Source organism: Vidua chalybeata, chromosome 3 (assembly GCF_026979565.1).
Source record: "Vidua chalybeata isolate OUT-0048 chromosome 3, bVidCha1 merged haplotype, whole genome shotgun sequence".
Taxonomy (NCBI): Eukaryota; Metazoa; Chordata; class Aves; order Passeriformes; family Viduidae; genus Vidua; species Vidua chalybeata.
Window position 1 is genome coordinate 38,834,876 of NC_071532.1, and position 27,471 is coordinate 38,862,346.

Here is a 27,471-nt window from a genome sequence, read left to right on the forward strand (position 1 = left end):
CACCCTCAGAATGCAGGATAAACCCCATGAATCCATCGGGACAGCAAGAAGATTTAGGACACCTCCAGGTGTCTCAGCTTTCCACCCCAAATCCAGCATTTGGATTTTCGGCTCTTTGTCTAAGTGAGATAAAGCCGGAGGCTCATTCTGGGGCTGGGGTAGAGGCTTGAGGAGGCAAAAAAAGTATATGTCCTTGGAAAAGTCGTGGGGAATTTAATTCCCCATCCCCAAAGTGTTTGAGGCCAGTGTTGGATGAGGCTCTAAGGAAGGTGTCCCTGGCCATGGTCTTTAAGGTCTTTTCCAACCCAAACCATTCCAGGATGCCATGAAATCCCACTGTCATTCCCTCTGGAAAATTACCTTCCCATTTCCTCAGTTTAGAAGGAACTTCCCTGAGCTGCACCCACCTCCTAGGGGAAGGAACAGCCAGGATTGGCCCCATGAGATGAGACCTCCTGGCTCCTCTGATTTCCCATCTGTTCATGGGTTCATTGAATTCACATAAGGAAAGTGCTTGTGGAATAGGTGTGACAAATTAAATTAATTAAACTGTTTTTATTAAATTAGAGAAGTTTCTGAACAGCTTAAAAAAAAAGGGATGAAGGTTGGAATTTAGCACAGGCTCTGCCTCCTTCAAGCAATTGGAAAGCCTCAGTTAATACAAAATAAATTTGTTTTTTATAAGAATCAGGTTTGTATCATTTCCCTGCTTTTGTTCTCTTTTTAATCACTCCTGGTTATCCTCCTCCCTCCACTTGATGCTTTGCAAAATCCTTGAGGATTTGGGAAAAAACAGGGAGAAATTGGCACAAATCCCACAGGATTAAATTTGGAACCACAATAATCAGAATCCAAGCCTTTGGCTCTGGCTGAGTAATCCCTCAACCTCTGGCCGCTTTTTATGGTATAATTCTATCTGTTTGGTGACAAATTAAGGATCTGCTCTGCCCGGAACCAACAAGGAATGAGCCCTGCTCCACGTTCATCCAGGGGGATACACAAGGAGGAAGGGAACACAAAGTGTTTAAACCAGGAATTATTTCCATTGTCTGGAAATAAGATCCACCACAAGCAAAGGATCCACCACAAAGCAAAGCCAAGGAAAGACACCATTCCCAGCCAAGGGAATCTTTCCCAAATTCCCCACAAAAACCACACATTTGCAAACAAACCTTCGTTACAAAAGTAAATTTATTGTAACCTCACTTTTATAGCTTTTTTTTTTTTAATTCCTCATAACAATTTATAAATAACTCCTGGTTGTGGTTGCCACAGCTAGGGGTGAATCTGGTGTTTGGGAAGGTACAAAAAGAAGGAGATTTTGGGAAGTTTGGTGGGACTACAGCACCATGGCCTGGGGATTCCCGAGGAGCAGCGGAGCCAGGCGCAGGAGTGCCCGCATGGGCACGTGCAACCTCCGCAGCTTCAGCAGCAGCTCCGAGAAGTTCCTGCTCCCTAAAAACATCCAAAGCAAAGGAAAATGGTGTAAAAATGAGCAAAGATTTGCCCAAAATTGGAGGGAGAAGCTCCAGAGAGCTTTGGAGGTGTCATCCTATGGATCTGTTTGTTGTGTGCTGGATGGAAAGTAAAGTTCTACAAGAGATCTCAAATATCTTTTAAAAGAGATCCCAAATCCAGGAAGAAGGAAAACACAGAAGAAAAGAACACCCAGAAAAGAGGTGTGTAAAATGCCCAGACACAGCAATTTGTGGCTGGCACAGGATTCCTGGGATAAGCCCCTGACCCCTCATGGATGTGGTGACATTTCTGCCCCAGCCCTAAGCAAGGAACAGAGCTCCCAAAATTAAGGTCCAGTTGCCTTTCTTTTCCCTTAGTAACCTCAGGACTAGCATATTCCCAGGCTGCTGGAGGGCAAGGAAAAGCTGCCCAGTGAAAGGATCCAGGATTTCCCCAAATCCCAGTTCCAGACTCACCTTCCAAGCCTCCAGCTGCCAGCTGTCCTGGTGTGGGCACAGAATGGTAAATCAGGAAGCATGCCAGCACGCTCAGCTGGGATTCCTCTGGAGCTTGCCCGCTCAGGTAGGAATGCAGGGACACGTCCCCTCCAGCTGCAAGGCAAAAGGAATACTTTTGTTGACATTTGGGAAGCAGGATTTCCACAGATAAATCCCACTGAAGTGTCCACTCCCCACAGAAGGTGGGCTGGGAGGTTGCTTTCTGACCTCCTTCCTTCTGCCATGGTCACCCTGCTGTGGTCACTGTCTGCTTTTGCCCTGGGAAAATTCTCCCTGTGCAAGATGAGGAAGGAATTTTCTCTGGGAAACATCACATTCCCTGCTAAAAACCTCCACCACTCCAGGCAAACACAATTCTCCAGGGAATGTTCCACACCAAACTGAAAATGCCCTCCCTTCCCTCATCAGTTTTCCATACTTTTGAGGCAAAAATCAACCTGGATCAGCAAGACAAGAATCAGGTGAGCAACAGGGGATGGAAAGAGATGGTCTTTAAGGTCCCTTCCAACCCAAACCATTTCAGGATTCCAACTGGAATTGAAATTCCTCTTTACCTTGAAGCCACTGATCCAAGGTATTATCTATGGTGCACTTCATCACTGGCAGGAATTCGGAGTTCATGAAGAGCCCTCGGGTTGGATTTCTGCTCATCCTCTCCTGGTGGCTCCGGGAGCTGAAGAATTCCAGCACCAGCTTCATCTGCCACAGCTCAAAGGTCTCAGATATTTCCCGCCTTTCCAGCCTCCTCACGGCCTGGCAGCGGGAATTGGAGCAGGAATGAAACAGGAAGTTAATGACTCCTCAACCCCTGCCCTCCCTCCTCTGGAAAAGCACATGGAATGGCCACTATGTGCCCCCAGAAAGTGGGAAAAAGTGTTGTTTCCAACAGGAACAGGAGTTTCCTACTTGGTCGATGGCGATGTACGTGGGCAGCATCTCCGGATTCTCCTGGGTCACACACTCGTAAAGGATGGAGGAGAAAAGATCCAGGATTTCCTGTTTCTGAGGAAAGACAGGTGTCAGGCACAATTTATTCCAGGTTCCTGCCTCCATTGAAGTTAATCCATGCAGTGGCATCACAGGAATTTGGGATAATTAATGATACCACTTGACTTCTTCCTTGGGATAATTAAACTGGGTTTTATGCCCGCCCTTAAATAATTTTTAAAGAAATTCCATATAAAACACCTTCTGTGACTTCCCCTAAAAGCTTCATGGCTCTCTGGATTTGTTAAATACATTCGTCAAGGAATGGGACAAAAAATCCCAGTATCAAACCAACAGGAATCAGAGTTGTATTACACAACATCCTGCAGGATATCCCCTGTTCCTGCTGATTGCAGGGCTAAATTCTGCTCTAGAGTTTAAGGCAGGTTTTCCCTACTTCTTACCCATGGAATAAGTGTTGGTCCACACCAACGCTTCTTACCTGGCCCATGTTCACAGTCGGTTTGCAAAAATAATCAGCGAAGGAAAAGAGAGCGGGATCGGAAGTGAAAGCAGAAATTGCTTCTGGCTGGAAAAAAAAGGGATTAAAACACATCCCTAAAATGAACTTTTTGAATTTGTGCACAAAGATAACAACAGCTGATTTCCAAAGCGTCCAGAACACAAAGGAGAAAACTGGAACCCACACCAAAGGTTGGAATCCATGTCTAAAGGTTGGACTCAATGATCTAAAAGTTGGACTCAATTTAAAGGCTAGACTAGATGATCTAAAGGTTGGACTCAGTGATCTAAAATTTAGATTCAATGATCTAAAGGTCGGACTCCATGATCTAAAGGCTGAATTAAATCTAAAAGTTGGATTCCATGATCTCAAGGTTGGATTCCATGATCTCAAGGTTGGACTCCATAACCTAAAGGTTGGACTCCATAACCTAAAGGTTGGACTCCATAACCTTGGAGGACTTTTCCACCCTAAATGATTGCATTGTCAAGCACTTCATGGGCAGGACAAGTCTAACATTCGTGAACACCCATGGTAGATGCACCTACACCTGGCTGTCCTGTGAAAACCACCAGAATTCCCTCCCTCAGCAGTATTCCTGGCAGGAACTACCCTAGGAGCAGTACCTTGAATGCCCGTGCTTCGGAATTACGGTGGGTGACAGTCTGTGCCAGGAGGCTGCGCCAGCCCATGGGATCCTCCTTGTAGGAGAGCTGCCCAGCTCGGAGCTTCACGTACAGGATGCCACCCTTGGAAAGGATCGACCTGGAATGGCACAACGGGGTCGATTTACGGAATCGGTTCAAAGAGAGGAAATTCAGGCTGGGTATTGGGAAGGAATTCTTCCCTGCAAGGGCAGGGAGGCCCTGGCACAGGACACCCAAAGAAGCTGTGGCTGCCCCATCCCTGGAAGTGTCCAAGGCCGGGTTGGACAGGGCTTGGAGGAACCTGGGGTAGTGGAAGGTGTCCCTGCCCATGGCAGTGGTGGCACTGGGTGATCCTTAAATGCCTTCCAATCCAAAGCATACTGTACAAATGGACTGAGCTTAATTTAATCCTTCCAGCTGACAAGAGGACAATCAATGATTGGACTCATTATCTTGGAGGTCTTTCCCAACCTAAATGATTCTGGGATTGATTAATGGCAAGTAAATGACCTAAAAGCACCACATTACTGAGCAAAGACTGAGCTTCTTTCTCCCACCCCTCACTGGGGAGTGCAAAGATGAGAACGATTCCCTGCCCCCCTCCGATCCTGTGTTCCGGTAAAATCTCTGGTTCCCACAGCTGCCCCCCATGTTTTGAACATGTCACGAGGGCAGGTGGCACTTTGTGACATGGGGTGATAAGAGAAAAATCATTTCACAGGGCAGTAACAGTCCCCAACAGTCTGGGAAACGTGATATCACCACCACTCAAAACCAAACCAAAACCATGAGTTGTAGCTGCTCTCTGGTGCCTCCATCCCACTACCAGTCTCTGTGGGTTTTACTATCAGGTTTTCCCCGAACCTGTTTTTTTGCATGAATTATTCACCTCAATGGGTGAAACCCAACTCTGCAGTTTCTTTCTTCCCCTCTAAAGTGCAGTCAAATGCACAACAGTGACTTGATGAAACCCAGGGTTCAACCCAGAGCTGTGGGAGGGTTTAAAAAAAACCATGCAATACGATTACTACGAGGTCATGATTCAGTTGAGCATTAAAAAACACTTACTGGAGATGAGTCGTTCCCTTGCTTAAATCTATTAATAATTCCCAGTACCGGGGGCCCTTCACTCTGATCTGTCAATAGAAACATTTTATTACTAAATATAACCAGAATAATTTAATTAAGAGGTTTCTACTGTTTTTTTTCTGGGCTGTTTCATAGTGTTGCCCACACAGAAAATTCAGGAGGAGGTTTGTGTCTCCTGCAGGGAATTTCCTGCTGCATCAGATCTTGGAAGATCTTGATCAAGACAGAAGACAGGAATCATAATGGGACAATGCTGTCCAGAGTCAGGCTACGGAATCAAAAACCATCAGATCTCAGCTCTTGAGATTTGTGACACAAAATCCAGGTGATTTTCCATTAAAACAGAGATTTCCTCTACCTGCTTCAGTAAGTGGAGCTCTGGGAGAAGCGTGGGTGCCATCAGCTCCTCAGTGGCCTCCCCGTACCACTGTGTGCCCTGCAAAACATCATGGGAGCTACAGGTTAGAAAAGCTCATTCCCATGGGAAAAGGAAGAAAAAGGGCATCTCATGGGGAACAACTGCCCTGGCACCAGGCAGGGGGTTCTGTTCCTAAGTAAACACAGGACTCATATCAGGATACATGGACTTGCCAAGCCATTTTTCCATGGATGGATGCATGAACACCTAACGCTGGGCAAGGCTGAAACGTGAAGGTTTGGGAAGCAAGCTGTGATGGGAACATGGAGAACTCTTTGCCAGAATCACAGAGATGCACTTCGTCCCTCTAAAAATTCCAATAAATCAATTCTGAGCATCTCCCTTCTCCCATATAAAATAAATCCCACAGAAAGCACTTCCCTGAAGGACACCTGATGGAAGCACCAAGGAGAAACATCAAGTTGCTTATCTCAGAATTAGGAGAAGGCCTGGAAAACCACAAATACTTCCAGCCACCTCTGAGCCTTTGGAAATCCCTCTGAAGAGGAAGAAGAGCCTGGGTCAGACAGGACACCCTTCCTTGCCTGTTTGAAGACTCTGATGACTCTCCCTGTCCTCCCTTCTGCTCTCCGGGTGCCACCAAAGCACACCTGAGGTGTGAGTGGGTTGAGCCCAACCCTTCACTTATTTGTGCAGAATTCACCTCGTCTCCACCACAGCTCAAAACCAAACCCAAGACTGGAGACCACTCCAATGAAAATTGGGATAAATCCGAGTGTTTGGTCATCCCACAGCTCTTCACGGCCTCCCAGCCAAGTTACCTTGTAGGTGACCTCTATGAGGGCGTAGCAGGGAGTGTTGGTATCCACGTCCACAGGAGTGAGGAGCCTGGGCTCAGCCGCCAGCACATACAGGTGACGCAGAGCCTGCAGGTGGTACCTGGGGTGGGAACCAGGAGCTCAGCATGGGCTAGGAATGATCCCAGACACCCAGTTCCAGCTCCACACCCAAATACAGCTCGTGTAGCCATGGTATTGGTTAATCAACAGAACAGGGCTTAATGGAGCAGAACCAAAAGTAATTAACGGTCATAAATGGACAGATCTTCCACAAAAATCTTTCCAGCTGAGCAAACTGGAGCAGCCACATCACAGGAGCACAGCAGAGCTGATGTTTCCTCACTGATCAAAGATCCCTACCACTGTCACTTATTTCTTCCATTTCCCACTTTTTTAACGGACAACATCCAGAAACTGATTTTTGGTAAAAATCCATCATTTGTCTTTTGTAAGGAGATGGTTCAGCTGAAGGAAATGGGATCCCCATGAAAGCCTTACCGATTGTCCGTGCTGTGAACAGGGAAGTGAGGATAAAGAGCACAGAGAAGAGCGGCAATGGAGGAGTTGGAAGTGCTCAGGGAATATCTGTAGGAAAAAAACAACATTGTCCTTTAGTTTTCCTTCTAAAAAACACAGGAGGCCAAAATATTTTGGAGGCATGAGGAAAGGAATTTCCAAAGGTGCACAAAGACAACAAGACTTTCTCTTCCAACAGAAGACACCTTTATGCATCCATATATTTTAAAAAAGGAAATGGAGGAAATGGAAATAAGGCTGAGATCTGCCTTTGGAAAAGGCCCATTACCTTCCTCCTCCCAGGAAGAGGAGCCCCAAAGCCATGTGGTGAGCCAGGTGGAAGCCATAGTTCATCTCTCCCCCCGTCTTCTTGTGCATGAAACGGCAAAGCTGGAGCACTTTGAGGTTCCCAGAGCCAGCCATCACCATGGCCAGGGCCAGGAGAAGGACACTCAGGCACGTTTCCAGGTTATAGTGACCTGTCTTCAAGCACAACAGAGAGGTTTCATCGCAATTCCATGGCCAACAGCACATTCCAGGTGGGATGACCCACCACTTTCTACCCCGGAGCTTGAAAACCACATTTCCAAGAAGGAGGGAGAGCCAACAAAGTCCTTAAGTGATTTGCAGCTCTGCCACATCCTATATATCATGTGTAATCCAGGAAATTAAAAGGGCTGGGGTTGTTCCCATTGAGGTTTTGCTGAGGGTCACACAAAGCCATCTTTTTGCCAAAACTTACAATGGATGCTGTTGGAGCCGACAAGCACTTCAGGAAATCCGTGGCATATTTGTACTAGAAAGAAAAGGAATGCCCAGTGAATATGGATCCAAAAGATGAGTGACAGCTCCCTGGGAAGTGAATGCAATCAAATAACTCTCCTCTTACCAGGCACTGAAATGCTGCCAGATTTTCTGACCCGGCGAAACGAAATCCCAGGGATAAACATGCTCCAGCGATGATGTAGACATGAGCTTGCCTAAGGAACAACAGAAACAGGAAATGACTAAATGTTCCTCTTCTCTTCATCTGAATATACAGCACGAACTCCTTCATCCCTTAAAAATAAAAGGGAAGACTCATCCTTTATAGGATATCCCATATAAAAAGACTCTCCTTTACAGGACAGTAAAATACCCTAGGAGGACATTTTTGGGATGTTACTCACGCCAGTGTTTCCAAGCTCAGGTCTTCAGATGAAGGCAGCTCTGTTGCATGAAGAGAGATAATGTTCTCTCTTATGATCTGTAAAAAGCAGGAAAGGAAAATAAATCCAAGGGAAAACTGATGACTAACTGAAACTCTGGCCATCAAGAGTTCATAAGCAATACCAAACAGATCTAAGGGAAGGAAAAGCTGTTTTTTCCCCAACAGAAACCATCAGCATCCTGTAGTTCTCATAGGTATTGAGCTAATTTGGTCTTAAAAATTCCATACAATCACTGATTCCACTGTTGGGAAGTTATTCCTAATGCTCAAGTCCATGCAGCAGTTTTGGACCTGGCAATGCAGGGAAATGTTTAATCCCTTCCTTTCCCTGACATCATTTTGTGTCTGGAACAATCCTGTCTCTCCTCAATCATCTCCTTTCCAGTCCCTAGTGCTCCTAAAATCCAGGGATCCCAGGGGACAGTCACCTTGGTCATGTTAATGCTCATTTCCTTGTGCTCCTGACATGACTATGGAAATACCCACATGGAAAACAATCCAGGGAGGTGTAAACTTGAGCAGCAAACACACTACACATAAACAAACACCTACCTGAGGCACATTGCTGTTGACCCATTTGGAATTGGGCAGGATGTCATCCCACAAAATCAGGCATCGAGCCAGAGTCTGGAAAAAGGGGAAAAAAAAACAAATCATGAGGGAGAAAAATTATCTATGGAATTGGTAAAAGCTATAAAATACACCGAAAAATTCAATGTAACATTCCCCATAAATTGTGTCTTTCATCTATTAATCCCTAAATTCTGTCTCCATGACAACGAAGCTGCCACACTACAAGGAGGAATTGTTGGAAGAAGTGAGTTTAGCTGGGAAACAAAGGATTCTGGATGATGGGCATGTTGGGCTGGAATTCCTAAATATCACTTAAATAGACTGAGGAATGAACCCAAGGAAAATCTTACCCTCAACAAAAGGAATTCTGGTTTGACAAAGTCCAGCAGATACATGGTATCCGGTGCTTTGAGCCAGTCAGCAATGGATCTGCAGGGCATGGCAAAAGAAAAGGGTTTTCAGGTCACATTCCAGCAATTCCAAACCTCAGCAGAGCCAACACTAGGGCAGTTTAACCCTGCAGGAATTCTCAAGGAATTCAACCTGTTGTTGGTCTTCAGGTAGATCATGGCAAGTGCAAGGGTGGCACCTGGACACGTCACATCCACGTTGATGGTGTCTCCTTCCTGGGAAAACACAGGGAACACTTTCCACAGGTTCACTTGGAAGGGAATGATGCTCCCAAAGTCATGGAGATACCTCCCAGACTTCCAACTTAAATGAGCCAGCACTGGCACCACGTACCTTGATTTGGTAACTGGGAGATTTGTGCTTCTCTCTGTGCATTCCTGCCTGGAATCTCCTGTGTCCCCCCACCATGTACTGGTAGAGCTGCTCAGGAACATTGAGGTCTGACATCCCAATCAGGTTACTGCCATGCTAAGGAATGGAAAGGAGGAAAACATGGAAGTGCCTTCCTCTAGGAGAAAAACCCACAGGCAGCTGGGAGCCAAGGATAGAACATGCCTTGGAATGCCATCCCAATGGATAATGAGTCTCCTAATTGCAGCTGACTTACCCCAAGGCACACCATTCCCAAGGCCAGCCCTGCTGCCAGGGAATAGGACTCTCTGTCTGTGCAATATTCCATTTCTGGGCCGGGGGGACGCCCTGGAGAAACCAAACCAGCAAAATTAACTTTTGGAAATTTCAGCTTATTGCTTAATTCCTACTGAAAGGAGAAAAAAAATATCTGTCCCTCCTTAGGGAAGTCCTCAGTGGAATGACAAGGAGCTGGCAGTTCATCCATCCACTCCCAAATAGCAACTCCCTCCTACGTGTTATGGTTGGAGTTTAGAGCCATGGTGAAAATGCCAAGTTTAACTGAGGATACTTTGAGATCCTGAACCAATCAAAATGCTGTTGCTAAAAAAGGATTGCACATATCCAATTTCCAGAAACAGAACAATTTCACCCTTAAAATTTATCCCATTCCCTGTTTAATAAACCACACAGTCTCCAAGTACAGTCCCATGTAAACATGGGGAAAAGCGGTTACAAATTAATTCAGAATGAGAGCACAAGTGAGATCATAAATCTGCTGTTCACATCATCTCTTAGGGCCTAATGGTTAAAAACCTTTAAAATTCCAAACAGGGGAATTTAGGACACCAAATTTCCAGGTGGAAGAAGTAGGAACAGTAATGATGCTGCCCCATTTCTTTTTTTAAATCCAGTGACTTTCCTTTTTATGCTGCACAAGCTCTCAGGAGGGACCATGAGGTTTGGAAAAATGGGAAAAAAACGTGGTGGGAAGGTGCCAACGCTACAACTCCCAACTCCCTGGTGCACACTGCAACTATCCCAGCCCTCATCCTGTTTTTCCAGTGTCGGCACCCACCTATCTCAGCCAGCAGCACCTCGGCAGTGTGCCTGTGGGCAGTGCCCTGGTAGACCAGGCCTATCCCGACCACAGCAGCCACCTGGACATTGTGGGGGACATCCAGCTCTGTAGAGGTGGGCGGCAGCAGGGCGGGGATATGGATGCTCAGCAGGCGGGTGATGGCCATGTCCATGGTGCCCAGCTTGGCAGCGGAGACGCCGAGCAGAAGCCCGATACTCGTCATCTCGTGGCCCTGGGTAAGGGGACAAGGAGCAGTGAGGCACATCAAGGAATGGGAAAACCCCTGTCCCAGTGTTCCAGTGGCCTATCCCAATGAGCTGTGCACAGGGTGAAAAGAAAAGGGTGGTAAAACTGCTGAAAATCTTTGAATGGCAATGGAGGTTCCTCATTCTGAGGAACCCCAGAATATTTAAGATTGGAAGGGACCTCTGGAGACAGGTGGGTTTGGAACAGAGTTTATTCAGAGGCTACATGCCCTCCCTGGACAGCCAGTTCTCTACCACTTCCTTGGAAAGAACTCCTTCCCCACATTGATAAAGGATCCTTCCAACCCAAACCATGCACCACGACCATAATGAAGCAACTCAGACACTCTCCCACACCAGGAAACTTCCAATGCAGAAGTTCAAAGAAACCTTCCTTCCTTGTTTTGCCTAAAGAATCCAATCTCACCGGGATCTGGCTCTTGGATGTGCCAGAAGGCCTCACCTTTGTTAGGTAGTCATGGATGTTGAGGGTGGCCAACTTGGTGAGGTGCCCATTGAGGCCCAGGGCCATGAGGAACCCCGCGTACTCATTGGCCAGCTCGGCGATTTTGGGCTTGTTGTAGACGATCCAGGAGGAGTCGATCTGGGAAGCGGGAGCGATCTTCAGGCCGGCGGCGACCCCGTTGTGGAAGCTGGCCCAGCAGGCCATGTTGGGGGGCACATCGATGTTCCCGCTGTTCAGATCCACAGTGGTGTTCCTTGGAGGAGCACGGCCTGCCATGGGAGAGAGGATAACAATAGTCAGGAAAAGCCAAGCTCTTCATCCAGTGCCAAGTGAGGGAACAGTTCCGATCCAAGAATGTTCAGGAATGTCAGGCCAGCCCTTTGCAGGATCTCCATCCTCTATGACCCCAGCAATGTTTAGAATAATTTTTCCACTTTTCTCTCCTTCTGTACCTAATAAAAGGTTTCACTGGCCCTGACCATTCAAGAAGGATCTTCCACCATTCTAGATAGCAGATTCAAAGCCCAAAGGAACTGCTTCCTCACAAAATCCATACTTGAGCTGTAATGGGATAACAGCTGGAAGAAAGCCCATCCAGCTCTGGGATGGACTGGGAAGGAGCCCTTGATCAACATACCAGTAAGGTTCAGCTTAGGGATGGGCAGCTGCTCCGTTGGCACAGGATGATAGGAGAATAGGGTGAACATTCCTCGTCCAACTGGGAGTGCCATGGTTCGCTGGCACAGCTGCAGCAACCTGGTGGAGAGGTGAATCCAAAACCATATGGAAAATTTTCCCAAATATAAATGACCTACAAACAACAGGCACTGGACAGAACCATTTTTCCCTCACTGTGACTCCTTCCTTCTCCTTTTGAACGAAATCTTTGGTCCTTACAAGGTTCATCTCCAAGATACCTTTTAGCTGTTGGAACCTGGCACTATTTTTCCCTTAAATCTGGTTCAATACACTTCCATTCCACGAACACTTCCCAGTCATGCTGGAAGTGAGGTGAGAGGAGAAAGTCATGGTTGCCCTGTGGGATCCTGCTATGAGTAGTGATAACACCGAGTAATAACCCATGTACAGAGGTGATAAGGTGCTTCCAAGAATGCTCACCACAGTTCTCTATGATTTAGTCTGGAAACGCTTTCTAAACTCGTTAGATTACTCAGCTCCCTAGGTCAGACTCAGAACATGTTGCATGGTAATGGTGTTCTCAGGTTTGCTTTAATTTAGTTTTAATTAAGTTTTAATTTAGTTTTTAAAGAAGAGGTTTTTAACCGCCCCCAAAAGTGAATAAAGCAGGACAGGGATAGTCGAGGCCACTGGACAGAGGTTTCAAAGGAATGGGATGGGACAGTGAATGTGCTTTCTGTGCAATTCCAAGGTCTCCTGTCTCAAGACCAGCCTATCACAAAGGGTTCTCCAGCTTTAGACAGGGCATAGATAGTTTGGTCTCTACAGAGTAGGTCCTGCTTATATTTCACATTTTTTGGGCAGAAGAAAGTGCTACAAAATCCCTTCAACCCCAACTGACCTCAATGTGCTGTTTGTCCTTCCCAAGAGCCCCCTACTCCAACACAGCAGAGCTTTGATCCACAGAACTCCAAAGACTTGGATTATGATTTCTTTTTTTAATGAGATTCTGAGCCTCCAAAAATATCCCCACAACCTTTCAGCTGAACGAAATACTGGGAAATAGAAACAGCTGGAAATGGAGAAATTTCCAAGGCCACACTGGATGGGGCTTCAAGCAACCTGGGATAGTGGAATGGCCATGGCAGAGGTTGGAATGAGATGAGCTTTAAGATCCTTCCAAACCCAACCCAACCCAAGCTATTCCATGCTTCCAGGATTCCTTACCTGTTTTCCTTCTCTTCGATGTACTCATGGTCACTGGCTTCAGGCATCTGCACCACGTTGACCCGGACAGGCCGGGCGCTCTGGAGGAGCCTCCGCACCTCCTGTACCCTCAGGTCCTCGCTCCAGATCAGGGACATCACCTCCTCGTTCATGTCGTTCATGCCATCCTCATCCTCCTCCAACTCGGCTGCCGATGGAATATCTGAGGACAGCACCGTGCCCACAGACTGCAAGGGAAAGGGAAAAGACAGTTCCAGGTGGGGAAACTGTCAGGAAGGCACCACAACCTGAACTCACCCAGCACAATGATGGGTCTGTACACAGAAAGGACAGACACATCAATGGAGGGTCACAGCATTCCTATGCTCCTTACAGGAATTTAAAGGCCTGGAGGATATCTGAAGATGGAAATCAAGTACTTTTGCACAACCAAATGGGATAAGTAACTAAAGACAAGAGGGTATGACACCTCAAATGCATTGAGGAGGTGACGTGTGATGAAGTTTTTGTCCTTTCAAAATACTTCCTTGTTTTGGAGCAGTTGTAGGAAGGGGTTTTCCTTTCCCCATCTACTCCATCAGCCCAGTTTATGATTATCCCAGTTCGTGATCAGCCCAACCAGAACTGCTGTTCTGCAGATTCTGCTCCAAACCCTGTTATTTTTCAAAGCATCGATGTTTTCACACATCCATTTGGATTCCTTCCACAACCACCTTGGAAAAGCAAATTACCCATTAAAACAAACAGCCTGCACAGTAGAAAACCCCAAAATTCCTCACTATCAGAAATCTTGGGATTCATCACAGCACCAGAATGGTTTTGGAACTTCCACACATGAACAGAAAAGCACCAAAGCTTAGGAGCACTTCTGGAAAACCCTTTTTCCATGCAAGATTTAAGAAATGCTTTTCTAAAACTCTGCTCTCCTGTTTGCTCACACCACACAAGTGATGAGGGGACCTAAAGGGAACAGATCTTCCTGTGGTTCTCTGGGAACATGTGGCCCCAGGAAGGTGAGTAAATGAAGAGATGATGAATGAAACTCAATTTCTTCTGGTAAATCCACACTCAATCTCAACACACAACTGCACCACCCAGAGCAGCAGCGTCTGTTCTGAAACAGGAAACTCCACCCTGCCCTCCTGAGAAATGACAAACAATTTGGGGTTTGAAGCTCACTTTGGCCTTTTAAGGTCACATCAATTTGAGGCATTATTATAAAGTCAGTGATAAAATCAAATTCATCATCATTTTTGATGATTTGTGAGGGTTTCGGTTAGGCACAGCATCCACCAGCAGCAAACAAAAAGGATTTTTTGTGTGATGGCAGTGGGGTTCGACCTGGAGTTAATTAACCTTTCTGCCAAATTAATTACAGTTTTGATATGCAATTACTCATAAAGCCTTTGTTGCAGAAAACTGGAATAACTTTAATATCCCTTCCAAAGCTGAGACAGCAAAAAAGGATCATGACGAAGATGGAGTTGAGATTTCAATTCCAATTCCTGACTTTGGAAAAGGCTCCAATCTTCTGCCAAGATGGGGTTTTATGTCAGCCTTAAGACGATTTTTGGCTTTCGACAAAGGACAATTCAGTGAGATACAGTTCCTGGGGATGCTGGTGATAGCCACCATCAGAAGAAAATGTTGAAGAGAAAAACACCACACTGTTTTTTTTTAATTATTTTACCTTAGGATACAAATAACTAAAACCTTTTGTGGGGAAAAAAGAGAAATATGGCAAGTGTATTTCCAAATCTAGCTCTTCTAGTGGAAAGGAGGATGCTGGCCATGCCAACACAATGAGCCTCTGACAAATACCCACTTCCTTCTCCTTCTGCCATGGTTTCATGGCAGAGCCCTGGGAGAAAGCGCCAAAGATTGGGAGGAGGAGGAATACAATAGCTCTGGAGGCAAAACTTTTGTCTAAAATTTAAAATGTGATTTATTTTGTGAGTTAAATGTGAGTTTTCCCAGCTATCCATGATTATCCATCGCTGCTGGATGCTGTTTTTTTTTGTACATGTAAAGCCTCCATTTTGTTGCCCTCCATTTGGGAATTAAGCTGGAAATTCCTGAGCCACGTGCTCTGCCCAAACCCTGGGATTGGGAAATCCCTTTGTGGCCATACTCACGGATTTTCCCTTCTGCAGGCTCCCCTCCCAGGCCTGTTTGGACAAATCCTGGCGGCCGATAAGGAGGCAAACGGCTTCCGGCCAGTCCGAGGCCGGCTGCTCCCGGCACTGGTAGATGGCATCTCGGATGGGAAGGGCCACACCAAAGGGAAGAGATTCCAGATCCCTCAAGGTGAAACCTTAAAATTAGGGAGGGGAAAAACCCCAAATAAGTGCTATGAATCCCACACAAAGAGTGTTTCCCATTATCCAAGCACATGGTTATTTGGGAATGTTGTTGTTCCTCTCTTACCAACACTGGTAATCCAAAGGACCAATTTTTCAGCCAGGCTGGAAACAGAAGTGCTGGATTTGAAATTGCACCTGGAAAATTAAGGAGAAACCAATAAAAGCTCATCCAGAAGTCAGCAGGAAGTAACAAACTCAATAAAACAACACCAAAAAAGTTTCCATACCGATTGTCATCCTGCTCCATCTGCTGCTTCCGTTGGCCTAGGAAAAACAAGGCCATGTTAATTCCATGTTTTCCAAACTTGAGGCACTCCCAGGATGGAGTCAAAGTATCCTTACCTGATGTGATCTTGTACAAATAATGGGAGGCTTCATTCAGCACAGCGCTCTCGTCCCCAAGGATATACAGAGCCACACTCTGGGGAGGAGAGACACAAACAAAAAGTAATTTTGGGGCTGATAGTCCTTTCCTTCCCATAAAAACAGGCAGGAAATAACTGGAATACAACCTCAGAAGTGGGGCAGGTGTATTGTGGGAAAAAGGAGACTGAAACAACTGAACTACACCAAACTTTTAAGCTTTAAATTTTGTGAAAAAATCCACCCTGAAACAATGCACTGAATTTTCCCTCATTGCCCCAGAGATAAAAGATAAATATCTTCCCAACAGAAAAACATGTTCCCAGTTATCCTTCTTGTGTTTCTCACATTCCATTTCTCCTGCAGGACACACATATTGTTTGTAGACACCCTTTTCCACTTGGTCTCCTCCACATCTTGGATATTTTGTGAAGGTTCCATGTGAAAAACTGTTGGGTCCAGCCAGCAAAATCCAAGCAATCAGTCACTATATTTCACAAAAAAAATCACAACCAGATAAAATGATTTTGTGGGCTTTATGAAGATCTTTTAACTCTGAGCTCTGCAAGGGCAGATCAGGCAGAGAGAGGAAGAAAATAGATCCTATTTTTTTCTCCCTGTTTTTCTCCTTAGGCACCTCAGGCTTGACACCTCTGCTCCCAGCTGGAAGGGTTTTCCCACCAATGAGTAAGGAAGTGCTGCTGACGGGGAGATACCATCAGCACGCACAGGACTAAGTATTGATGTTGAGACATGCCCAAGGAGAAAATTGGGGAATTCTCATTCCCAAAATACAGATAATTCCGAATTCTATCATTACTTTGCACAAACCACAGAAAAACACAGAAGTGGGGAAGCTACTCAGCTCCAATATATCAGTAAATGAATCCTTTGTTATTTCACCCTCCTTTAGGGATGGTTCACTCCCAGGAAATTCAGCAGCAGGGAGCAAACCCTGCCCACAGGGCAGTGCTGACAGAACAAGGCACATTCCCTGTATTCCCTGTCCCCCAGTACTCACCACTACCACCAGTTTGCTCCTTTCACAGATCCCTGGTAAGTAGGGATAAGGCTGCACTCCCTCTCCCTTCAGGCAGGAACTCAGCCACTGGAAGATACTTGGAGGCTCAGCAGAAAAAAAGGAGGGATGGAGCATGAAACCTGTTTGGACTTAAGATGAACAGCAAAGACCATGAGCTCAGGGAAAAGGCACAAGAATTCCTCACCATTCCCAATTCCTCCAGTATTTCCTTCAACAACACAAATCCAGCATTTCCCCACAAAATGTTATAGATCCCTCCTGTCAGATGGGATTTTATGACAGGAATGAAAACTCAAGGCATCTAGTTAAGGAAGAAAAATTATCTTAAAGGAATAAGCAGGGGATAATCATCCAGAATGAGGAGAATGTTAAAAATAAAGGAACTATCCAAATATCCTGGAATAGCCAAAGGCTTAAACTCACCCTGGTCAATTATGCAGGTCTGCCTGGAGGTTTTGACAAGGGTTGGGTAGTCCCTGTAGTAATAATCCATGTAAGTTTCCAGTTTCAAATCCCTGGAATGAGAGAGGGGAGTCACAGACTGGGAAAAAATCATTCCAACCTCCTGGATGCTACCTTTGGGCAGTTGCTGCTACTGGGGAAGAATTTGGAGCCATGGAACAAATAGGAAAGGTTTTAAATATTCCTTTCCTTCAAATACAGGGCAAGTTTGCTCCAGTTGGGGCAATCCCATCAAAAGAAACAATTTTCCAGTGGGAATACCTGGCCAGCTGAACCAGGAGAACCACGAGGGAGCGGAGTCCTTCTCCCATCAGACTGTTCAGTTTGAGCTCTTCGTAAATGAGGTGGAGAACAAAGAAAATGGCAGGAATGTGGGAGAAAAGGAGGGTGGAGGAATCCAAACTGAGGCTCTGGGAAAAGTCGTCCTTGGAAGCCGAAACTTCCAGAGGGTCCAGGCGCAGAGCTTTGGCAACAGGATGAGACTCGAAATTCCTGTGGTAGTCAGAGCTCAGCAGATATTCCCAGTCCTAGAGCAAAGAAATAAGAAAGAAAGACAGAGGATCCATGGTGAATATAATTTCCAGAAAGGTAATTCCAAAGCACTGTTACAGAGGAATTTTTTCCCTAAAAACCAATCCAAATATAACTGAGGGAATCACTTCTTACCTCATCTGACCCAGTTTCTGATGGCCTTGCCTTCTTTGGAGCAATGACCGGAGAGAGTGATCCTTCAAAATCGAGCTGCAACAAATTAAAGAAAAATAAATAAAAATAAAACAAATAGAAAAATAAATAAAAGCAGCTGAGGACTGAAATTCCCAAGGTTTCCAAGGTGAATCACAACATCTGAACTCAAGCCAAATAGGACATGATGCTGCTTGAGGTACTTTTGGATTTGCTGAACAAACCCCAGAAATACAAAATCCTCTTTAGGGAACAACAATCTGAGTTGTGACCTGTGTTTAAACTCAGAATCGATTTAATATGGATGAGATTAACCAAATTTAATACAGCAGTGTTAGGTGCTGAGCTGGAATCAAATCTTCATAATTTATTTTTATAATAAGCACCTTGCAAATGTAGCTCATGATAAAGACAGAGTAAAACAGGCCTAAAAAATTAGAAGTGAAGAATGAATTTGCTCACATTCCGTGTCCAGCAGAGTCTCTCAGTATTGTATCCCATCATGTTCATGAGACAGGTGACAAATAAATTCCACTCTGAGTGGTAGCTGGGCCCTCCTGGGGCGTTGTAGGCGTTGTACCACTTCACCAACATCTGCACAGCTGTTTCCTTGGGCAGGATGCCTTTCACCCCCTGCAGGCACCTTTTCACTATTGGAAAAGAAGGAAATCATCCACCAGCTCTGGTTTCCTGGGATTTGCTTCATCAGTGGTGGAAATCTCCACAGGATCCTCTTGTTGGACCTGCTTTTAACTCCAAATAAAGCCACAAAACTCCCAACAGCTCTTCCTTGAGTTAAACACAAATCCTCCAATATGGAACAAAAATAAGGAAAAATACTCATTTTTTTGCTCATTACTGAAACCAGTCATGTCTCAGCCCTCATCTCAGCCCTTCCCCAAGCAAAGCAAAAGCCACCTAAAGCTTTGGAATCCTACCTAATTCCGAGGTGGCGATTTCAGGAATACTGATCCGAACCATGGTGTTATTGCTGAGCTCCTGGAAAATCCAACAAAAGTGGAAATAATTCAGGAAATGCATCAAGAGCAGGCAGTGCCTCTTCTATCAACTCAGAATTCCTTAGTGGGTGAAGATATTCCCAAATCCTGACTTTTGCTACATTAAGATGTGGAATTCAGGTGCCAGCTCTGTGAAACACCGGAAAGCTTGGAATTATCTTGAAATAATCTTTGTTACCAAAAGTGTTACCCCAAATGACAGGGAAATACCTACTAAAGTTACTCTGTTGTGGACAGGATCCCTCAGAGCTTGGATGAAAGTCCCAAGCTGCTGGAAAGTGCAGTCCTCAACGTAGGGGGAGTCGTGGAGCTTGGAAGAATCCCTTAATTCTGGAACTGGTGACAAAAGCACGCTCTGGAAAGTGGGAAAAATTAGCCCATTTTAGAGTTCAAATTGAAGTGGAATTCAAAATTAAAGTGGATCTGAGCAAAGAACAGCTATAATCATTGGGTTTGAAGGTTTGAAGTACTAACAAGAATCTTAGAAACTACTATAAATCTTTCTAATCCCTGCCTTGGAAATTTTATGGCAAATTGAAATAAATAAACAGAGCAGCACCACAGAAATCTTCTTTAAACACAGTTTATTCAGAGGATTTACAAAACAAGAAGGAAAAGGATTCAACTCCAAAAGACATCTTGGAAGATAAAAAACCACCGATCATTACAACAAAAGGAATATTTCCTTATTTGTTACCTCTTCCAGGGGCCCCAGGTGATTGTTCAAAGGCTTGGATGGAGTACTGACACTATCCAAGGGAGTGCTTGGCCGAGGCATTGGGTTGGACATTGTCAGGGATGGAGCAGGAAGTCCAGGAATAAAAACCTTTCCCACCTTTTTGGTGGAAAAAGGAAACAAAAAGTTAAGTTTTTGTCTAAAAATAACCCCCACAAAAAATATTTAATTGTTCCATTAATGCCATGGATGCTTCAGGACTCCCTTTTCAGCACCACACATAAATTAGGGATGGGAAAGGTGTCGCTTACCCGAACCACTCCAGAATAAAGCACCAGATTCCCACTGCCTTCCAGAACCAGCAGTGTATCAATTCCCTGGAATAATCAAGCATCACATTCAGCCCCTTGTGTTTAATTAAGGAGGCAACAGCTGCATGACAAGGACATTCCACAGGTAACAATACCTCCACCGGAGCCGCATCCTTTGCTGGAATATTGGTGACAGATCCAAAGATCAGCTGAGATTTATCATTGCTCTCTTGGAATTTTACACACCTAGGGATTAGGGAGAACAGGAAATATAAAAGGTTTGTCCTCGGTATTGTTACAAAAAGAAAACACAGACTTCCAACAGTGCAGTGAATTTTTTGTGGGTTTTGTGGTTCCTTCCTCCTTTTCCTTGCTTTGCCCAAAATAAATCAACTTATTTTTAATTTTCTAGTTAATTAAAACCCCATATGTACTTCCAGCTAGGAATTTCTGGAGTGCTTCTCCTGGTTCACATGTCCCCAAGGAATGCTCACCTTAGCTGGAGCTGGGATTCCACCAAAAAGCAGAGGAATTTCTGCCCACAAAGGTCAGTGGAAATGAACACATTGGATGCCTGGGAATTCTTCTCTCTGGAAAAGAGACACAAGGACCAGGTTAGAACCTGCTTTGCTTGGAGACTCCATGAAACCATTCAGAAAGCTTGGAATAACACACCAGGGAAAACTGGCCTGAGTGCTCAGTTCTCCGCAAGGGAGCCAGGCACTTAGGGAGCATCATTTCCCAAAAAAATCAGGGAGTGCAAGTCCATGAAGACTCCAAGATGGCTCCAATTGCAGAAAAAAAACACTCAAATAAGCTGTGATTTCACTTTAATTCCTGCTTCCCAACTTTCATCCCCAGAAAACCACCTGACCTCATGCTTGGGACTGTTTCTGTCCACAGGTGGTCGATGCAGAGCTCAGGAACGATCAGCTCTGTCTCTGGCATGAGGAAGGAGTCATTGGAAATGGAATTCGGGGAATGGGTAACGCTGGGTCTCCTTGGGGACTGGGCACTGCTGGAAAAGTTGAACCTCTGCACTCCAGAGAAGGAATGGACTCCCAGGGCTGGGGAATAGGAGCGGCTGCAGGCAGAGACAGGATATGGATGAGAAAAGGATCTTCAAAATCATGGAAAAATCAGATACTGATGCAGACAAAAAGTGGATCTTCAAAACTGGGATAGAATTAGAGACTTTGTATATTGCTGAAAAGTGGATGCTCAAAATCAGGAAGAATCCCAAGGAGCTCATCCACTGACTTTAGAATCCAACCAAACCCTAAACCAGGAACTAGCTCACTGTTAATTTCCTTTAGTTTTCTAGCACAGGAAAACAATTCTCTATTTTCCTGGCATCTCTATCCAAATCTAATAGATGAGATTTCAAAAGGATTTCAGATGGTCCATTCCATCAAAAATCCCTCCCAAACTCTTCCCTCTAATTTCTTTAGAGAAGTCAGCCCAAAACACTCATGGAACTTAAACATCCTGCAGACATTCCTTGATCCGTGACAGAGCAGCCTCCTTGGCTCTGGCACAGGCACTACCCTCCTGAACTATTGGGATAATGGCACAGGAAGGGCATTCCAAGGGAAATCTCAGGTGCTGCAACTCAAAAGGCACCTGAGCCTTGGATGGAAAGAGAGAGACCAAAATGTGTCCATGCTATTCCATAGCTCCCATCCTTTGGGATTTGCTGGGGATGCCCACCTCAAAGCAGCCATGTTGGAGATGGTGGGAGAGCGGGATTGCAGGTTGGGAGAGGAGCTGGATCTGCTCTGGCTGTGGATGGACGAGTAGTTCTGGAAAGGGGAGCCCCCAGGGGAGTCTCCTTTGGAGAAGCTCCGGAGATGTGCAGTCAGGGAGCTGCTGGTGGCCATGTGCTGGGGGGTGCCCCCCTGCTCTGGGAATTTCAGCACCAGGCTCTGCTCCTGGGAGGAAAACCAATGGCATGTGTGCAAGGACAGCCAGGGAGTGGCTTTTCCAACAGCTTTTCCCATCAGTTACATGTTACAAATTCATGCTCAGCCTACAGAGTTAATCCCATCAACCCTACTCTTCCACTCCCACAGAAACTGCTCCAATGGTTTTCACAAAATCACAGGATTTGGCTGGAAAAGACCTTAATGCCCAGCCAGTTCCACCTTCTGCCATGGGAACACCCTCCTCTATCCCAAGTTGGTCCGAGCACTGTCCAATCTGGAACATTTCCAGGAATGGAGCAGCCACAGATTCTCTGCGAAACTCTGCCACTGCTTCACAACCCTCACTGTCAAAGTTTTCATGGCACTAAGTTACTTTCCACTTTTCTTAAGACTTCTGGTCCAATGTATGGAGTAATATGTTAATAACAATCCATGACCATCACCACCCCATGATCTCCCTGCTCCAGGCAAATCCATGGAAAAAACTTCCAAAAAACCAAAAGAACCAGCCCCACCAAACATCTTACTCTTATAAATGAAACAAATCCCAAATCCCAGGCATTCCTAACAAACATAAGGGCATGGAAATGCACACAGCTATTTTCCAGGGATCTTTATTCCCCAGGGAATGTGTACCTCTGGCTTGACTCTCCTGAGGGCCCAGACTGTGTGTAAGCTCTGCACAGTGTCGTAGGTCATCACAATGGAAGGGTCAGCGCTGAGGAACACGATCCTCAGTGTGTGGTCAGCCACGTACTGCACCCTGGACGATCCAAACGCTCCTGGAAAACAGGAATTCATTCCAAAGGATCAGCTCCACAACAATACTATGAGCATTTCCCACACTCCCTTCCTTCCACAATCTGGGCTTCTCCCCTGAGCAGCTTCCCTGTTCATGCAGCTACTCTTAACTGCATCCTTGGAAGTGACTCTTCCCGAATTTTTTGATACAAGGCATCCTCCAGGGACACACTGGGATTTGCTGCTACCCTGAGGGACTCCAGTGACATCCAATGTACCTCCAGACTTCCAGACCAGAGGGGTGATCTCATCCAAGGGGTGCAGCATGCTGAACATCGTCGGCAAAGGCTCCCTAAGGAAAAGCCAGACAAATCAGAGCCTGGAGTGTGACAGCAGGGACACAGATTCCATCTCCAAAAACTTGTTGGACTGACTGAGTAGACTCAACTTTCAGGATCTCTATTCCTAATCCCAGCTCTTCTGAGGACTAGAGAATCCCAGGGGAAAACCCAAAAGAGTGGATTAAAGCTGCTCATCAGTGCATTGTCCAACTGCTTCCTTTGGGATGCACAGAGGGCTTCCACAGGGGCTGGGAGCCTCAGCCAACAGGGAATGGGATCCCCACTCAGCAGGGAATGGGATCCTCACCAAAGAGGAAACAGGATCCTGAAGCTGAGAGAAAATGTCTTGATGACAATCCCTCAGTGACTCTCCCAGCTGGCCATGACAGCCTGGAATCAATTCCTAGGACAAACCTTAATGGAATCAGGCTGGTGCTTGCCAGATCCTATTCCCGGAACCAGCATTCCCAAATAGTTTTTTAACACTCAGCTTTGAGTGTACTCACTCAGAGTCACTGGGATGGGATAAAAAGACTGGAAGAAGCACATCAATAAAATCCCAGAATGATTTGGGTAGGAAGGGATCTTAAAATGATGCCATTTCATTCCCTGCCATGGGCAGGGACACTTCCACTATCCCAGGTTGCTCCAAGCCCCATCCAAGCTGTCCTTGTACACTTCCAGGGAGGGTCAAACATAACTTCCTCCTTTTCCACCCAATTTTACCTTTTCCTATCAGAAACACACAGATCTTTCACCACTGCCCTCCAACTCCTCCATTCCTTATTAGATTATCCAACAGGAAACCACCTAAATTCCTCATCTCATACCTGGGTGGACTTGGAGGCACCTCATGGGAAGAACTGCTGCGCTCAAATAACAACCCATATTTGGTTGGCCAGACATTTGCAACCTATTAAAAAAAAATGGATTTATGGTGGGATAAAAAAAATCAACCATATGTTGTATTGATGATTGAGAGTCTTAAAGGAAAACAAGATGTTCAGGCTTTTTATGCAGAGCAGGGAAACATAAATGTGGACAAAAAGCATGGCAGAAGTTACCTGGAAAGGCAGAGCAGCGATGTAATCCTTCCCCTCCATGCTGTGCACGTTTATGCAGGAATTCTGCAAAATGCAGATACATTTCTCCACTATTCCCTCATTGCCTGACACTGGAAAGGAAGGAACAAAACAATTACACAGTGAAGTTTCACTCTGTGTCAGACATCCCTTATACACAAAAAGTAAATTCTGACATTTCAAGTCGTGGTGAATGAGCTCCTAGAATGTGACCAGAAAAGGGAATGGAGCTGTGTTGCCCTGATTTTTAAAAGTGTAAAGTTTTCTTTTATAGTTCTTTTGAAAGTCTTAAAGTTCTCATAAAACTTCTTCAGCCTTCTGATCTGTTTACATATTTCTACTGGAGTTCTCATGCACTGTTCTTGTAAATAATGATTGTTTTGCATTCTTCTTTGTGGGAGGAGAGAATTGATGGACTGTTGGTTTGACCAGTGTGGCTGGAGAGGTGGTAATTCCATCTTCCAATCCATGGTCACCTCTGGAATTCTACAAATATCAGATACTCAAATAAAACGCTCTCTTTTTTGGCCTTTGAACCTGCTGGGCATTTGTGTGCTTACTTTTGTGTCCAATAGTGACAGAGCTGAGAAGGGGCTGGAAAACAAGGACTCCAGACTGGCCGAGAAAGCTCAGTCTGGAGAAAAGAAGGCTTGGGGGAGACCTTCTGGGTCTGCACAACTCCCTGACAAGAGGGTGCAGCCAGGTGGGGGTCAGGCTCTGCTTTCAGGGAACAAGGGACAGGATGAGAGGAAATAGACCCAAGTTGCACCAGGGGAGATTCAGGGTGGATATTGGGAAAATTTCTTCCCCAAGAGTATCTAGCCCTGACACAGGCACAGGGCTACAAAAGCCATGTGGATGTGGCACTTGGGGATGTGTTTTTGTGGTGGCCTTGGCAACAGCTGGACTCAGCGGCCTTCGAGGGCTTTCCCAACCTAAACAATTCCATGATTCCAAACCAAGAGAGCTGAGCTCTGAGCATTTGCCCAGCAGCACAAGAAGCAGGACACTCACCATCAGCTTTTTCCAATTTTTCCTGGGGGATAGTGAAGTCACACCACAAGGCCTGAAATCCAACACAGTATCATTAATTCTCCAGAATGAGCTACTCCCATACAATGTCACCTTTCTCTGTTCCCTGACTGGAAAGGGTCTGTGGATTCTCTCAGTGCCCCTCTCCCACATTTCTGTACCTGCAGGACAGGGCTGTCGACGGTGAATGCCTTGTACACAGAGGATGCTTGGCTTCTGCTGCCCTTGCTCCAGATGACCACGTTGCTCGCCATGTACAGCTCCTCGTCATAGTCCACCTCCTCCCCAACATCACTGATGCCTTTCCTCAGCTGCCAGCTTTCCTGGAAAATGGAGGTTTGTCAAGGAAAAGCCACAAGACCCATGGGTGTGATGATTTTGCCAGTTACAAGGTGCTGGCACAGAGAAGTTGTGGCTGCCCCATCCCTGGAAGTGTCCCAGTCCAGGTTGGATGGGGCTTGGAGCACCCTGGGATAGTGGAAGCTGTCCCTGATCATGACAGGAGGTGAAATGAGATGATCCATAAGATCCCTTCCAACCCAGAAAATCCTGGCATTCCATGGTAAAGGACAATCAGGATCCATTTAGATTTATTTTGATGGAAGCCAGGGAGGAATGGGCAAGGGAGACCCTTTGTAGAGTTCTGAAATTTAGAGTGAACCCCTTGCTCCCTAAACTCCTTCTCAGAGAGGAGCTGGGATATGGATGGATCCAATCTTAGGCTCAATCTCCATCAGAGCTGGGGGTGTTCACCTGGAGAAGAGAAGCCTCCAAGGAGACCTTAAAACCCCTTCCAGTGCCTAAAGGGGCTCCAAGAGAGCTGACTTGGACTTGGACACGACTCTGGATTGACAGGACAAGGGGAAATGGCTTCCTACTGCCAGAGGGCAGGGTTAGATGGGATATTGGGAAGGAATTCTTCCCTGGGAGGATGGTGAGGCCCTGGCACAGGCTGCCCCATCCCTGGAAGTCAAGGCCAGGCTGGAGGAGGTTTGGAGCAACCTGGTCTGATGGAAGGTGTCCCAGCCCACAACGGCGGGCGGGAACCGAATGGGCTTTAAGTTCCCTTCCCTCCCAACCCCCAGCCCAGGAAGGCTCGTACCCGGTGCCGGTCATGGATGGTGACCTCTCGGAGGGAGCCCACGAGCCCTGCGGCGCCGTCGGAGGAGCAGAGCTCCGGCGCGGGCTGGAGCCGCCGCAGCTGCAGGCTCAGGGCACTCGGGTGCCGCCGGCAATGCTCGCGGCCCCGCGGCACGAACTCCTGCAGGTCGCCGGCCGCAATCATCGTCGCCCTCTCGTCACAGTGGTCCGACATGGGGCCCCGATATCCACATTATTTCCGGGACGCTCCGGCGGCTCCCGCGGGCACCGGGACGCGTGGGGAGCGGCACCGGCGGCCCCTCACGCGGGCGCGGCCATCTTGACGCTCCCGGCCTGCCCCGCGCGCGCCCGCTCCGTCATGGCCCCGCCTCACGGGGGGCCCGCGCTACTGCCGGGGGAGTGCGGCTGTTCCCGGCGTATCCTGGGGGGATTCCAGTGCTTCTCGGCATATCCTGAGGGGAGACTTCCCCCAAAATGCCGTTTCAGTGCCACAGTCCCGCCGAGCGCCGGCACGGCGGTGCCGGGCGGCAGCGGTTGGTGACTGCTGTCCTCCCATGGTGATTTCCGTCATGGATCGCCCAGCTCACAGCCTGGAGTTGTGCTAGACTGTCTTTAAACTGACGGAGAATACGTTTAGACGGGATATTGGAAAGTAATGCTTCCCTGTGAGGGTGGTGAAGCACTGGAAGAGTTGCCCAGAGAAGCTGTGGCTGCCCTCTGGAAGTGTCCCAGGCCAGGTTGGAGCAACCTGGGATAGTGGAAGGTTTCCCAGCCCATGCCAAGGAACTGGATCATGTTTAAGGTTCCTTCCCACCCAAATCATCCCAGCATCCCAGGATAAAGAATAATCAGAATCCATGTGGAGTGATTTTGATGGAAGCCAGGGATGTAAAAGGCAGGAAAGGGTAAGGGAGATTCAGAATGAACCCTCTTGTTTCCTAAACTACTTTTCAGAGAGGAGGTGGGATGAAGAAGGAATCTTAGCCTCAATCTCCATCAGAATTGGGAGTGTTCACCTGGAAAAGAGAAGCCTCCAGGGAGTTATTAGAGCCTCTTCCAGTGCCTGAAGGGGTTCCGAAATAAAGGAAGAAAGAATTCTGTGCTGAAGCTCTCTTGTTGTTGTTGTGTCTCCTGAACTGGAACAAGGATGTTTGTTCCAGAAAAACCCTGCCCTACTTCTGCATGGCCCCTTCTCCAGTTACATCTTGTTCATTTCCCTGGCATTTAGTA

General features: G+C 46.5%; 1 protein-coding gene across 1 annotated transcript; it reads right to left on the reverse strand.

Moving 5' to 3' along the window:
- Positions 1–1,173: 1,173 nt before the first annotated feature.
- Positions 1,174–26,559, reverse strand: ANAPC1 (anaphase promoting complex subunit 1). The gene is made up of 47 exons (XM_053938485.1): positions 26,243–26,559; positions 25,302–25,463; positions 25,123–25,174; positions 24,091–24,200; positions 23,857–23,939; positions 22,964–23,037; positions 22,581–22,726; positions 21,730–21,950; positions 20,894–21,103; positions 20,514–20,609; positions 20,175–20,265; positions 20,020–20,085; positions 19,730–19,867; positions 19,247–19,387; positions 18,952–19,012; positions 18,476–18,663; positions 17,996–18,070; positions 17,591–17,856; positions 17,291–17,382; positions 16,847–16,995; positions 15,805–15,883; positions 15,690–15,726; positions 15,527–15,597; positions 15,235–15,413; positions 13,100–13,326; positions 11,871–11,989; positions 11,231–11,502; positions 10,520–10,754; positions 9,698–9,789; positions 9,424–9,558; positions 9,223–9,305; positions 9,030–9,108; positions 8,659–8,733; positions 8,066–8,142; positions 7,786–7,876; positions 7,639–7,692; positions 7,186–7,379; positions 6,879–6,965; positions 6,363–6,480; positions 5,521–5,598; positions 5,142–5,209; positions 4,053–4,191; positions 3,406–3,492; positions 2,883–2,978; positions 2,531–2,729; positions 1,935–2,069; positions 1,174–1,455 (listed from the first exon to the last, which is right to left on the reverse strand). Exons 1-47 carry the CDS (start codon positions 26,453–26,455, stop codon positions 1,340–1,342), a joined length of 5,856 nt encoding a protein of 1,951 aa, XP_053794460.1. The 5' UTR covers positions 26,456–26,559; the 3' UTR covers positions 1,174–1,339.
- Between the last annotated feature and the right edge of the window lie 912 nt (positions 26,560–27,471).